General features: G+C 45.6%; 1 protein-coding gene across 6 annotated transcripts in view; it reads right to left on the minus strand.

Moving 5' to 3' along the window:
* The window catches only part of Yeats2 (YEATS domain containing 2), a 106136-nt gene that overhangs the window by 48660 nt on the left and 44570 nt on the right, over positions 1-12906 (minus strand). For 3 of the 6 annotated variants that reach the window (XM_037209902.1, XM_028857609.2, XM_028857610.2), the window contains 7 exons: positions 12845-12889; positions 10466-10637; positions 7327-7569; positions 4448-4606; positions 2824-2927; positions 1267-1374; positions 704-886 (listed from right to left, as the gene is read on the minus strand). In XM_037209902.1, the coding sequence (XP_037065797.1) occupies positions 704-886; positions 1267-1374; positions 2824-2927; positions 4448-4606; positions 7327-7569; positions 10466-10637; positions 12845-12889 (1014 nt within the window). The remainder of the gene's footprint in view (positions 1-703; positions 887-1266; positions 1375-2823; positions 2928-4447; positions 4607-7326; positions 7570-10465; positions 10638-12844; positions 12890-12906) is intronic. The other 3 variants (XM_028857613.2, XM_028857611.2, XM_028857612.2) reach the window with 3 other exon arrangements.

Here is a 12906-nt window from a genome sequence, read left to right on the forward strand (position 1 = left end):
GTCTACAGGAAGGTTCCACACCCCTCAAACTCATGGTTTCCACATTGTAAAATGGGAGTGAAAAGCACCTGCCTTGCAGGTGTAGCCCGAGAACTACAAGGAATGTGTACATATGGGACTGGTACATAAGCACTCAATAGATTCGATATGTAACTGATGTGAAGAAGACGGATTATGTGCTACTTCACAATTCCTTATATACTCTCTGGTACTTCTAAGTTATCAACAAAATGAATGAATGAACCAAATGGCACACACTTGTAATCCTAGCATTTGGGATACTGAGGTATGAGGGTGGCCTTGAGTCTGAGGTCATCTCAAAACAAATCACAGGGCCTGGACATTCGAGGTGTGAAGCGTAGCGCTCCAGATCTGACCAGGAATGAACGAGTCAAAACAGCGCTCCCACTAACACTGGAATCAAATACACAGCCCACAAGGCCTGCTACTTTGATGCTGGAGAGAGGTTCCATGTCCCTATGCCTCTTAGACTGTTCCTGGGGCTTCTGTTTAAACACACCCACTCGTGTCAAGGAGAGATAGTACAGATGTATGTGACTGGGTCTTTTCCAACTGGGCTAACAGGTTTGTATGGGATCAGGAACTCAGTCACCCTACATCATTTTGGCACCTGTCAACTATTTAAATAAATAACCTACATTTGTACCTTCACACCCCACCCTCACCCCAAAGCCATACAAACCTTGGAGGGTGGAATCTTTGGTGGCTGAGTCGTCCCTTCTCCAGCACTTATGACCTGTTTTTGAGGGGACACAGCTATCATGTGACCCCCTTTCACGGTCACATACTGAGGGAATGGTGATTGGCTGGCAGTTCCTGTGGTGGACACATGAGGGGCTTCCCCAGGTTCCTGTTTGATGATCACCTTGCAACAAACAATGACACTGAGTAAGTTTCCGAGTCGGGGAGGAGGAGGAAGGATCTACTGTTAATCTTTGAATCTAGTCTCTCTGCAGTGACATTAATGAATGAAACTTGGCACTGCAGGATGCTCCACGAGAAGGTAAAATAGGCTTTAACAGCTATGAAGGGGCCAAGCAGGATCTCAGCTGCACCCTGCGCTGCTTCTGTCACTTGTCATAGAGGGCAGCAGGGAGAACAACACAGCCCGTGACCCCCAAGTCCCGTTGCGCTGTGCTGCTAGGACGGGGGCAGCATTAGAGCGGAGGCATTCCTCAGAACTAAGGCCTGCTACAGAAGCGTGGAAAACCACCACAGGCTCCGGGGCAACGCCGTGGCACACACCTTAGTGAAAGCTCCAAGTCCTCCAGTCACAGCTTTGGGGCTCTGCACTTTCGGGTGACTGCCGATTGGGCAAAGAGGCGGCATGGATGCAAATAAAGAGTCCTCCTGCTGTGTAAAAACACTGGTTATACAATAGGCTAAACAAACTGTTCCAGATATTCCAGCCGTTCACTATAGAACAGGATCAACACAGTGGGTCTGGGCCTTCAGAGTGGAAAACTAACTCAGATCAAGTAAAGAGTCCTCCTGCTATGTGTAAACACACTGATTATACAATAGGCTGAAACAATGTAATGAAAACCCACCACACCCCAACACCAACAACCAAAGACAAAGAAAACAAAACCCCACAATGTTCATGGATCTTCCAAGCTCCTGTGCAGTCACGGTGATTCCCTTCAAATAAAAAGTGAGGCATGCATTCCCACCTGAGTGCCTGTAATATCTCAGCACTCAGGAGGCCGACAAAGGAGAGTTGTTAGTTCAAGTCTCGCCTGGACTACTCAGCAAATGCCCTGACGAATGTTAGAGTCCTACCTAAGCCGTCAGTGTTTGATTAAATATTAAGTATTAAGAAATAAACAGTAAGCCGGGCGTGGTGGCGCACGCCTTTAATCCCAGCACTCGGGAGGCAGAGCCAGGCGGATCTCTGTGAGTTCGAGGCCAGCCTGGGCTACCAAGTGAGCTCCAGGAAAGGCGCAAAGCTACACAGAGAAACCCTGTCTCGAAAAAACCAAAAAAAAAAAAAAAAAAAAAAGAAATAAACAGTAGAGCTTCAGGGAGTTACTGCAGGAAAACTTCATTTGGACCAGGACTATCCAGGATGGCTGTCAACTATCTACGTAAGAAGAATGCTGGGTTGGGTGCGCCAGGAAGAGATTCTCAGAGCCATTCAGACAGGAGTCATCTCCGTGGCTTCTGCTTAAGACAGCCATCCTGAGCAAATAGGAGCCAAGTAAGAAGTCAGATCACAGTCCAGAAAAGTCAAACTCTGAACTACTGTCTACTCTGAAGAGATTAAGAGTTACTTTTAAATAAATAACTACCAGGCTACTGTGTGCAAAGAAGACAAGGTTTGCTTCTTGTACCACCAGGAAACATGCTGGCAGAAAAGCATTTTAGTGTGTGTGTGTGTGTGTGTGTGTGTGTGTGTGTGTGTGTGTGTGTGTGTGTGTGTGCAGTGCCCACAGGGGCTAGAAGTAGGCACTAGATCCCTTGAAGCTGGAGTTACAGGTCATTGTGGGCTGCCAGGTAGGTGCTGGGACCTGAACTCAGGTCCTCTGCAAGAGCAGGAAGCGCTCTGAGTAGCTGAGCCATTTCTTCAACTTCTAAACAAGTATTTTTAATAAAATTGTCTCCTTCACAAAATAAGTATGGCCACCTCATCCCCACACTGAGCTTCCAAATTGATACTGGGAGATCATTTGATGAACGTGCTGAGAACGGTCTTTTACACCAGAAGGAACTAAGTGAGGAAAAGATCTTCCAGATCAAACGCTGTCATCGGCTAGTATGCCTTTGGAGTCTGCGCAGTGCAACAGAGCAGGAAGAGTTTACCTTGACTGTAGACGTTAAGAAACTACTTCCGTGAATTTTAGGAACAGGGGACCCTGTTCCTTGGGGAACCTGGGAGGCCACTGGGAGCTTGCTTGTAGGACTTCCTGATAAGCAAGAGAAATTTGAAAATTATGTATCAACAAAGTTTACAAAATGTAATTTTAAAATCATTTTCCACCACCCTTCCCTGTTTTCAATTACTTACTTTTCATTTCTAAGGGTTAAAAATTCAAAACTCTAAAAGTCCAAAAACATGCGTGTGTGCACACACACACACACTTCATCCCTACAAGCTGATCACATGCCCAGCCTGGAAAGCTGTAAGAAGCTCGTAAGGACAAAATGAAGAAGCGGGGACATGTGTACACCACTCTGCTCCCTATCGGAGAAGGGACAGTGCAACAGAGGGGGCAGGTCACTTAACAAAGGGCCAACATGCACACATTCCAGTGAGTGCCAGCTTCTGCTGCACCTGTCTCCAGATGCTGCCCTGTGACATTATCCCACAGCCACACAATGTTCTTCAGTTATCAACAGTAAATACTAAGTTAACACCTAAAGTGATTTTCAGCAAGTTATTTCACCTACCAAATTTGCCTCTTCAAAGTTGTGGCTGATTCTCAACACTAATATGTTAACTCCAAAGACATCTGCTCAGCATACCCAAATGTGCTGAAAGCAATACTTCTCAAATGAGTTCTACATGTAAACGACTCTAAAATTGCTAATTTTCACAACAAAGTGCCTATGTGGAAAAGCCCGGTACACATGGAAATGTGTTCATTCTAACACGTGGGAGCGGTGAGGGGTGGGGACCAGCCTGGTTACCTTACCACCATTGATTTTATGTTATTTCTCTTTTCACTATTTCCCTGAGTAGGGGAAGATCCCACTTTGAAAGCACGTGTGTAAACATGGATTAAATGAAGGAAATGGATACAGTGTTAGTAAAAACCAAAATCAGAACCAGGGACCCTGACAGACACCAGGCAGCCGTGCTGGACTGCAGGACAGGGTGGTGACTGTGACACCAGGCAGCCGTGCTGGACTGCAGGACAGGGTGGTGACTGTGACACCAGGCAGCCGTGCTGGACTGCAGGACAGGGTGGTGACTGTGACACCAGGCAGCCGTGCTGGACTGCAGGACAGGGTGGTGACTGTGACACCAGGCAGCCGTGCTGGACTGCAGGACAGGGTGGTGACTGCAGACACCAGGCAGCCGTGCAGGACTGCAGGACAGTGTGGTGACTGCAGACAGACACCAGGCAGCCGTGCTGGACTGCTGGACAGTGTGGTGACTGCAGACACCAGGCAGCCGTGCAGGACTGCAGGACAGTGTGGTGACTGTGACACCAGGCAGCCGTGCTAGACTGATGGACTGCAGGATAGTGTGGTGACTACAGACACCAGGCAGCCGTGCAGGACTGCAGGACAGGGTGGTGACTGCAGAAAAGGCTTCTAATTGAACTAAACATTGAACTTTCATACACAGAGACTCTTCCTCAGAGAAACAGTATGAGGTTCCTTTTATACACACTTACTTATGGATGGAGGGCTCATGGTAGGATTTTATCATTAATGAAAGATTAATCCTTTAGACTGCATGAATATTGCTTATACATACCTGTATTCTGAGTGGAGGCTCCAATAACCTGTACAGGTTTATCCACAATAACATGAGGGTTGTTTATACCAGAGCTGGTAGTGCCTTGCTTCACATGAACCGGAGTGGAAGTTGGGGTGCGAGGCAATGGTGATGGACTTGGAGTTGATATTGGAGAACCTTTGTTAATTAAAGAAAGGAGAGAGACAAAGTGCACATATAATTTAAGTAGGAGGATGACAAGACAAGGGTAACAAGTCAGACGAGAGAACAGGCACTTTAGGGGCGGGGCTGCCAGTGTAGCCGAGGCCAGGTCCTGCTGCCTTGTACTTGTACTTGTAATGTACTTGGAATCATGACCAGGATCAGCTAATTGAGCAGGTAATTAGAAACCGACTCTGGAGCTGGAGAGATGGCTGAGCGGTTAAGATCACTAGAGGAACTGGGTTCACTTCTCAGCATCCACACGGCAGCTCACAACTAACTGCCAGTAGCTTTAGTTCCAGGGAATCTAAAGCTCTCTTCTGGCCTCCAAAGCACCGCTGACATGTGGTTCACAGACATACATTCAGGCAGAACACCCCTACACATAAAAAATAAGAAAGAAAAAAAGAAATAGATTCTAAGGCCAGGTGTGGTAACATATGCCTTGATGCCAGCACTTAGGAGGCAGAGGCCGAGGCAGACAGATCTTTGCATTTAGAGCTAGCTTGCTCTGTATATTGAGTTCCAGGCCAGTCAGAGACACCTGAGACACAGTCTCAAAAAAAAAAAAAAAAAAAAGAAAGGGTCCATCCTTAACGCCTATAGAAAATAAACCTACATTGTAACAAGACCCTCTGGTATGCACACAGAGGTTGAAAGAGCAGGCCGGGTATGGCAGCGTATGTCTTAATCACAGCACTCAGGAGTCAGAGGGTTTCTGTTGAGAGGGAGGAAAGAAATCTAGAAAGCGTCTCCCTCGTGTCACTGACAGAATCCTCTCCAGTTCTCTTTCAGTCCTCTGTTTTCCCTGTCTGCTGTGGGAGTCGGAATCTGCTCGGGGTCTGTCCCTAGCAAAGGACTTCTTTCTCTCTTTTCCTGAACAAAAGCATCACATGGGGAAGGAATGAGGGATTCTTCACAGAAATCTTCAAGTGTGTGTTTGTTTTATGAGACAGGGTTTCTCTGGCCGACCTGGAACTCATTTTGTGGACCAGGCTGGCCTTGAACTCAGAGAGATCCGCCTGCCTCTGGGATTAAAGTGTGAGCCACCACAGCTGGCTAAAATCTTCAAGTTTTGTTTTATAAGGGATTAAGTCACTGACTCCAACTGACCCAGAGAACAAACAAACACTATCAAGGAAGATTTGAATATTTTGTTCAGCATTTAAGGTGGATACTCATTTTATGAGATTGTTTACAACTAGTATTTTGTTTTTGGTAAATGATCATAACAACATGCACACAAACAACATATAAACACACATGCATTACTGTTTCAGAGACATGGAAGAATACTTAATATAAGATTTCAGTTAGTCATTAGCTTAGGCTGCAAAATTTCAACAACACAGCTACGTTTAAACAGGGCCCAAAAAAGAATAACAGTTGATCTGCCAACATGGGTGGGGAGAACTGCACAGGGCCTCACCCTAGATGAAGAGCTACATAGAATATTGCATATTCAAAGACACCGCAATTGGTAAGTGAATAGCTAGACTGAGGAATTTTGTGCTTTGATTTGGAATATATTTTTAATAGGAAAATGTGAAACTTACTTACCAGAGACAGAAATTTCTATCAAGACTATGTCACAGAATCCCAAAGAATATTCTCAAATTTTACTCACGTACTGCTAAACACCCTTAATCACCTACCTCAAAGCTGTCACCTGTAAATTTCTGTACACCTCAAACCAATTTATACAGCCTACTCTGCAGATAAAATTACAGGTTTGTTACCCACTGCTGACTGTAAAGATTCACATTATATTTTTGCTGAGCTGTCCATGTACAGCAGCAAATATTCCCATTTCCTTTTTTTAAATTTATACAGAGGAGCTGGAGAGACGGCTCAGCAATTAAAAGCACTGGCTGCTCTTGCAGAAGACCTGGGTTCAGTTCCCCGTCTATACATGGTGTTTCACAATGGCCCGCAACTCCAATCCCAGGGGATAATGTGTTCTCTGGGCCTCCACTGGCACACACATGGTGCACACAAACATGCAGCCAAGAACACTCACACACATAAAACGAAATTAGTCAGAAGTGTTCCCTACTTAGATGTTTTCAACTGTCCCTTCCTAAAGTACAGCCAACCTAAGTATGTTCCCATTAGTCCTTCAGTTAGCACGAATGTGAAATTGTCACTAGACAAAGGCCCTCAGCACAAAGGAAGCTCAGAATGACTGTTCCTAAGACGAACCATTTGCTAGCATGGTTAGAGAAAAGTAAAAGATAATTCAATTCCACACCAACTCAACCCTTAAACTGAAGTCAAAGGTTCTAACTATTCTACCACTTGTTACTCTGGTTTCTACAGACTCTGCAAACTCAATTCCAATCTTAACCCCAGCCATACAGCAGAGCACACTTTGACCAGGAAATAAGTGGACTATCTCAGGCCTTGTTTCTTCACCCTATTCAGAAATTCTTTCCACATATATAATGAGCTGTGTTTTTCTTTATGACAGCTTTGCCAACCATCAGGGTTAACGCTGCTCTGATACACATGGACGCACCTGAGCTGGGAACGGTGGCTCTCACCTGTAATCTCAGTGTCTGCAAGGCTAAGCCAGGAGGAACACCCCGAGTTCAAAGCCAGCCTGTGCTAGTATACTAAGTTCCAGGCCAGTCTGAGACCCCAAAACAACAAGAGAAATATTTTAACACCCAGTGAGCATCACCCACACTGCGTACCTGAGACAATCTTACAGCTCATGGTGATGGGCTGGAAGGACTTCCCAGGTGACTCGGGATTGGGCGCCTGGCTCTGCGGCACGATTTTGCAGCTTGACGCGATGGGCTGGAAGGCGGAATTGCCGTGCGAACAAAAGGTCACTTTCTGGGCTGTTGTCACCTTGGTGGGCGTTCTTTCCAACGAAGACGGCAAAGAGTAAAATGTCGTGTGCCTCTCAGCTTCAGGGTTGTCTGGGAATCCTGCTTGAAATTTAGTGACAAATGATGAAATCAATTACTCTGAAACACCTTGCGGCTGTGGGAAGAGAACAGAACTGTTACTACACTATTCAGTGTTAGCTCAAAACCCATCTAGATCAATTGCTGGTATAAAATAAATATTATTCCTTTATATGTTTTCGGTAGAAAATAAATCCCGTGCTTAGACTCCTGCTTAGTAAGACATTTATCTTAGGGATGTGATAGCTGATCTTTTTTGACAACCTGACTAGATCTGGAATCACTAAGACACACCTGTGTATCTGTGGGAATTTCCAGTGTTTAACTGAGAAGACTCAACTCTGAATGTGAGTGGTAGCATTCCCTGGTCAGTGACAAGCAGTTAACACAAATAATTAGTTCTGGGAGTACCGTGTACCAGGAGTAGGTCACTGTGATGAACCTGACTATGTGGTTCACAGGCCTTTGGGACTAGCATTTAGGGGGGATGTGAAAGAGTGGATCTGTGGCTAGTGAAGCTCGGGTAAGCACAGTGTAACAGGCCGTTCTGGTGGACTACAGAGACCCAGGATGACGACAGGCATGAAGACTGTGTTCACAGGGCTTCAGAGGGGACTAAGGACTCTGGTGAGAACTAGATTAGAAGCCTTTTGTGTTCTACTGCAGTAAGCAAACCACGCACATCCAAAACGAAAACCACCACCAACGAAAACCCCTGGCTGCTTTCTGTCCCTGCCCTGTTGTGTGCGTGAGGTTGAACCTGGAAGACTAAGTTGTTCGGTGGCGGAATCCGTAAGGCAGCACAGCCTTCAGGCCGTTCCATGGCTGTGTTCATTCGGTGTCTGAACTCAGTTAAAGCTGTAAACAGGGCAAACAGAACAGGCGCTCTCAAGGCAGTGGCCATTACCAAGGAGGCTGACTGACTCCATGAAGGAGCAAGCTCACGCTTGCACCTGGATGACAGGAATGCAGCCTAGAATACAGGACTCCACCCAAGGAGAGCTGAAGGAAAAAACTCACTGCAAAACTCAAGACTTGCAAAGACAACGCCTTGCAGGGCTCCTGCTCAAGGCCACACAGGCTGCTGGAGCTGTGGCCCAGAGATGTCAGGCTATAAACTGGTAGCAAAACCAGGCAGTAGCCACATAGCGCTGATTTTACAACCATGCAAATTCCAAGAGGTATAGGGTCAGGGAACACAGGGCAAGGATGGCCGGACCCAAGGCTGTTGGAGCCCAGATGACAGACATGGAGCTGCAGGATTTAGTGTGTGTGTGTGTGTGTGTGTGTGTGTGTGTGTGTGTGTGTGTGTGTGTGTGTACACGTACACAAGTGTGGTTGATGCGGGGGGCCTTCTTTGGTTGCTCTCCACCGTATCTCTTGAGGAACTCTCTCACTGAAGTTCAGGATCACAGATAACACTGCCGCACTAGCTTTTATATTGGCTAGGCATCCGAACTCAGGTCCTTGTGTTTGCACGGCACACATCTTACCGACCGAGCCAGCTACTCTACCCTCCTCAGAAAGGTTGAACTGAGCCGCCATCCCCCACTCCATACGCCAGTTACACAATCTAACAGCCCGGGGTTAAGGCTGAACAAAAGGAAAAGGAGAAGGGCCTGGCATGCCTCCTTTGTGCTTCCGGTCGGCGTGCACCAAGCTGTTCCCACTGCTATCCTTTTCCTGCTGCGGTGGATTGTATTCCTCTGACCTGTGAGCCAAAATCAACTCTACCTCCCGTAAGCCGCTGTTTGTGGGGTAGTTGGTCACAAGGAGGAGAAAGCAATTAATACAAGGAAACTGGAAAATGCATTAACCAGGAGCTACATAATACAAAAGAATACAAGTCCATTGTCTCATGTTTTATAGTATGAATTTAAAAACCAGAGGAGAGGAAAAACTAAAAAAACAAAAACAAACAAACAAAAACAACAATTCATTTAATGTAATGATATCCATAGAGGATACAATGGAAATCTAAAGAGAAATTAAGTTGAAATTTTATATAAAAACTAAAATAGTATCACAATAAAATAACAGTTTAGCCGGGAGGTGGTGGCACACGCCTTTAATCTCAGCACTAGGGAGGCAGAGGCAGGTGGATCTTTGTGAGTTCGAGGCCAGTCTGGTCTGCAGAGTGAGTTCCAGGAAAGGTACAAAGCTACACAGAGAAACCCTCTCTGGGGGGAGTGGGGGGGGGGCGGCGCGCGCCCGCCCGCAGACAGACAGGACAATTTAGAGATAAAATATTTAGAATCAACTATTTATATATAAAAAAACAAACATTAATACATTTAGTCTTATAAAATGATAAAAATGACACAGTCAAAATACATTAGTTGATGGTGAATGATTTTTGTTTTTTTTTAAATATAGGATTAAATATTTGATATTAAAGTCTCCTCGTCACACAATCAGAATCTGAGCTAGAAAGTCTTGAGCAAAGGATAAAAATATAGGGATGGGAGAGACTAAAGAGCACTGGCTGCCCAGAGGACCTGGGTTTGATTTCTAGCACCCACATGTGGCTCACAACTGTCTGGAACTCCTTCCAGTTCTAGGGGATCTGATGCCCTCTTTTGGCTTCCACGGGCACTGGGCATGCATGTGGTACACAGACACACACACAGCCAAAACACTTAAAACACATAAAGTAAAACGTTTGAAGAGGATAAAAATCCAATGACTTTGGGGCCTTTTCACCTTTATAAAATACAGAAATTGAGGAAAAACTTGTTTCCAAGAAGAGCAGAAATTTAGCTATTTTCACACTAGAGCTCTGTGCTTGAGGCAGCATGCTCATTTATGAGAACAGTGTTTTTCCACTGACTTCAAACTGCTGAAAGCAGAAATCTGGTGTCATCCACACATGAGAAAAACACCCAGAGAGTGACTCCCTCAAGCAAGAACAGTGCATTACCTTCTCCCACAGGGGCAGCAGACGCTGGCTCAGGGGACCGTGCCACGGGGGAAGCTTTCACTGGGGCTGGAATGGTCAAAGATGGAGGGGCGTCAGATATGTCTGACTCAGATGACTGAGGATAAATGTAGTCTTCGCCAAGAGAATGCCGATGAAGCTCAACATCCACCACCTACACAGTTGGGCAACAAGTAGGCTTATGAGTCGTCCATCATCAGTGCTACAGAGCTCGAGTTCCGTTCCAGAAAACCGTGCCCTAAGGGATGAATCTCTAACCACATCTCAACAGGCCATGTCAATCTACAGAACGGAGTCCCTTCCTTTCCCTTTATTGTTTCTCACAACATTCTTCCCACCAGCACGTGTCAAATGTCCCCTCAGGAAGACCTTTCCTACCCACTGTGACGTACCCACATAAGACCCCAATCACCAGCCACTCTTCTTCACAGCACTTATCTGTAGTTGAAACTGTCTTATGCCTCTGTGTTTAGTGGTTACTGTCCATGCTGGTTAGTTTTTGTAATCTGACACAATCCAGGGTCATGTGGGAAGAAGAACCACAACTGAGAAAATGTTTCCATCAGACTGGCCTGTGGACAGGCCTGTGGACCATTTTCTTGATTAATAATTGATGTGAGAGGGTCCAGCCCTCTGTGGGCAGTACCACCCCTGGGCTGGTAGTTCTGAGTTACGTAAGAAAACAGGCTGAGCACACTATGGAGAACAAGCCAATTAGCAGCACTCCTCCATGGACTCTGCTTGAATTCCTGCCCTGACTTTCTTCAGTGATGGGCTATGACCTGGGAGCTGTAAGATGAAGTAAGTCCTGTCCTCCCCACGTCATTTTGGTCATGGTCTTTAGCAGAGCAACAGAAAGCAGACTGGACTGCTGTCCTATGCTCAAAAACATCAAGAATAAAAATTATCTTACTCGGGCAGTGGTGGCTCACGCCTTTAATCCCAGCACTTGGGAGGCAGAGCCAGGCGGATCTCTGTGAGTTCGAGGCCAGCCTGGTCTACAGAGCGAGACCCAGGACAGGCACTAAAACTACACAGAGAAACCCTGTCTCGAAAAAAAAAAACAAACAAACAAACAAAAAAAATTCTTACTCATCTCTTTACTCCTAACATTTGGACCAGTGAAAGCATACAGAAGGTACTTAATAAATATCTTCTGCTATCATAAAGTCCACTTCTCTAAACAGTTAAGATTTAGCTGGCCTATCAATTCCCAGCTCTCAACATGTTAGTTAACTACTGTGTCTAAGTCCAGTTCCAAGGGATCCGATGCCCTTTTCTGGCCTTTGTGGGCACTGTACACACGGGGTGCATATACATGAAGGCAAAACACTCACATATACAAATAAAAATTTAAAACTCTGTAGGGGCTGGAAAGATGACTCAGTGGCTTACAGCATGTATTTACTCTTCTAGAGGACCTGAGTTCGATTCCCAGTGCCCATTAACTTCAGCTCCAAGAGCTGAAATCTTCTGGTCCCTTTGGGCACACCCACACACGTGGCATACACTCAGATACAATATATATACATGATTAAAAGTAAATCAAATAAATAAAAGAGCACTTGTCGCTCTTGCAGAGGACCTGGGTTCAGCTCCCAGCACCCACATGGTGACTCACAACTATCCTTAACTCTAGCTCCAGGGATCTGACATCCTTTCCTGACTTCCATGGCCACTAGGCACACATGAGGTGGATACACATACATGCAGGTAAAACACTCATACAAATAAAAAAATAAAAATAAATTTTAAAAATAAATTCTACAACATGGATGAACCCTGAGGATACATGAACTGCAATCAGGCAGTTACAGGAAGCCAAATGCTCTATGATTCTAATCATGTGACGGAGGCAAGTTCACAGAGACAAAGAGTCAAGTCGTGGGGTGACTTAATAGGTATGGACTTCTAAGAGGAGAAAAGTTCAGGGGATGGCTGGTATCACCCTGAACATATTTTCATGTCATTGAGCTATACGCTAAAATGGTTCAGATCTTAAAAGTTTTGTCATGTTTTAAACCACAATTAGAAAAAAGGAAAAAATAATGGGTGGGGTGGCAGCAAAAATCCAACTTAACAAAAGACCAATACTCATCCTTTTTGGGTTAAATAAAAATAGTAAGTCAGCTGGGGTGGTGGCAAATACCTGTAACCCTAGCACTCGAGAGGCTGAGGTAGGAAGTCTGGATTTGAGGTGAGCCTAGGTCACAGGATGAGATCCTGTATCACACACGTAAGCTGAGCACAGTGCACACGCACATCACGCACACGTGTATACGCACATGTGTATACACACACACACACACACACCACCTCCCTCTACCTCCCCCCGCAAACAAGGCTGAGGGCGGTACCTACCGTCTCCGCACCCAGGGTCTGTAAGCCAGTGTAGGTCCTATCCAGCTATTCAAAGACAAAGG

Source organism: Peromyscus leucopus, chromosome 12 (assembly GCF_004664715.2).
Source record: "Peromyscus leucopus breed LL Stock chromosome 12, UCI_PerLeu_2.1, whole genome shotgun sequence".
Lineage (NCBI taxonomy): Eukaryota > Metazoa > Chordata > Mammalia > Rodentia > Cricetidae > Peromyscus > Peromyscus leucopus.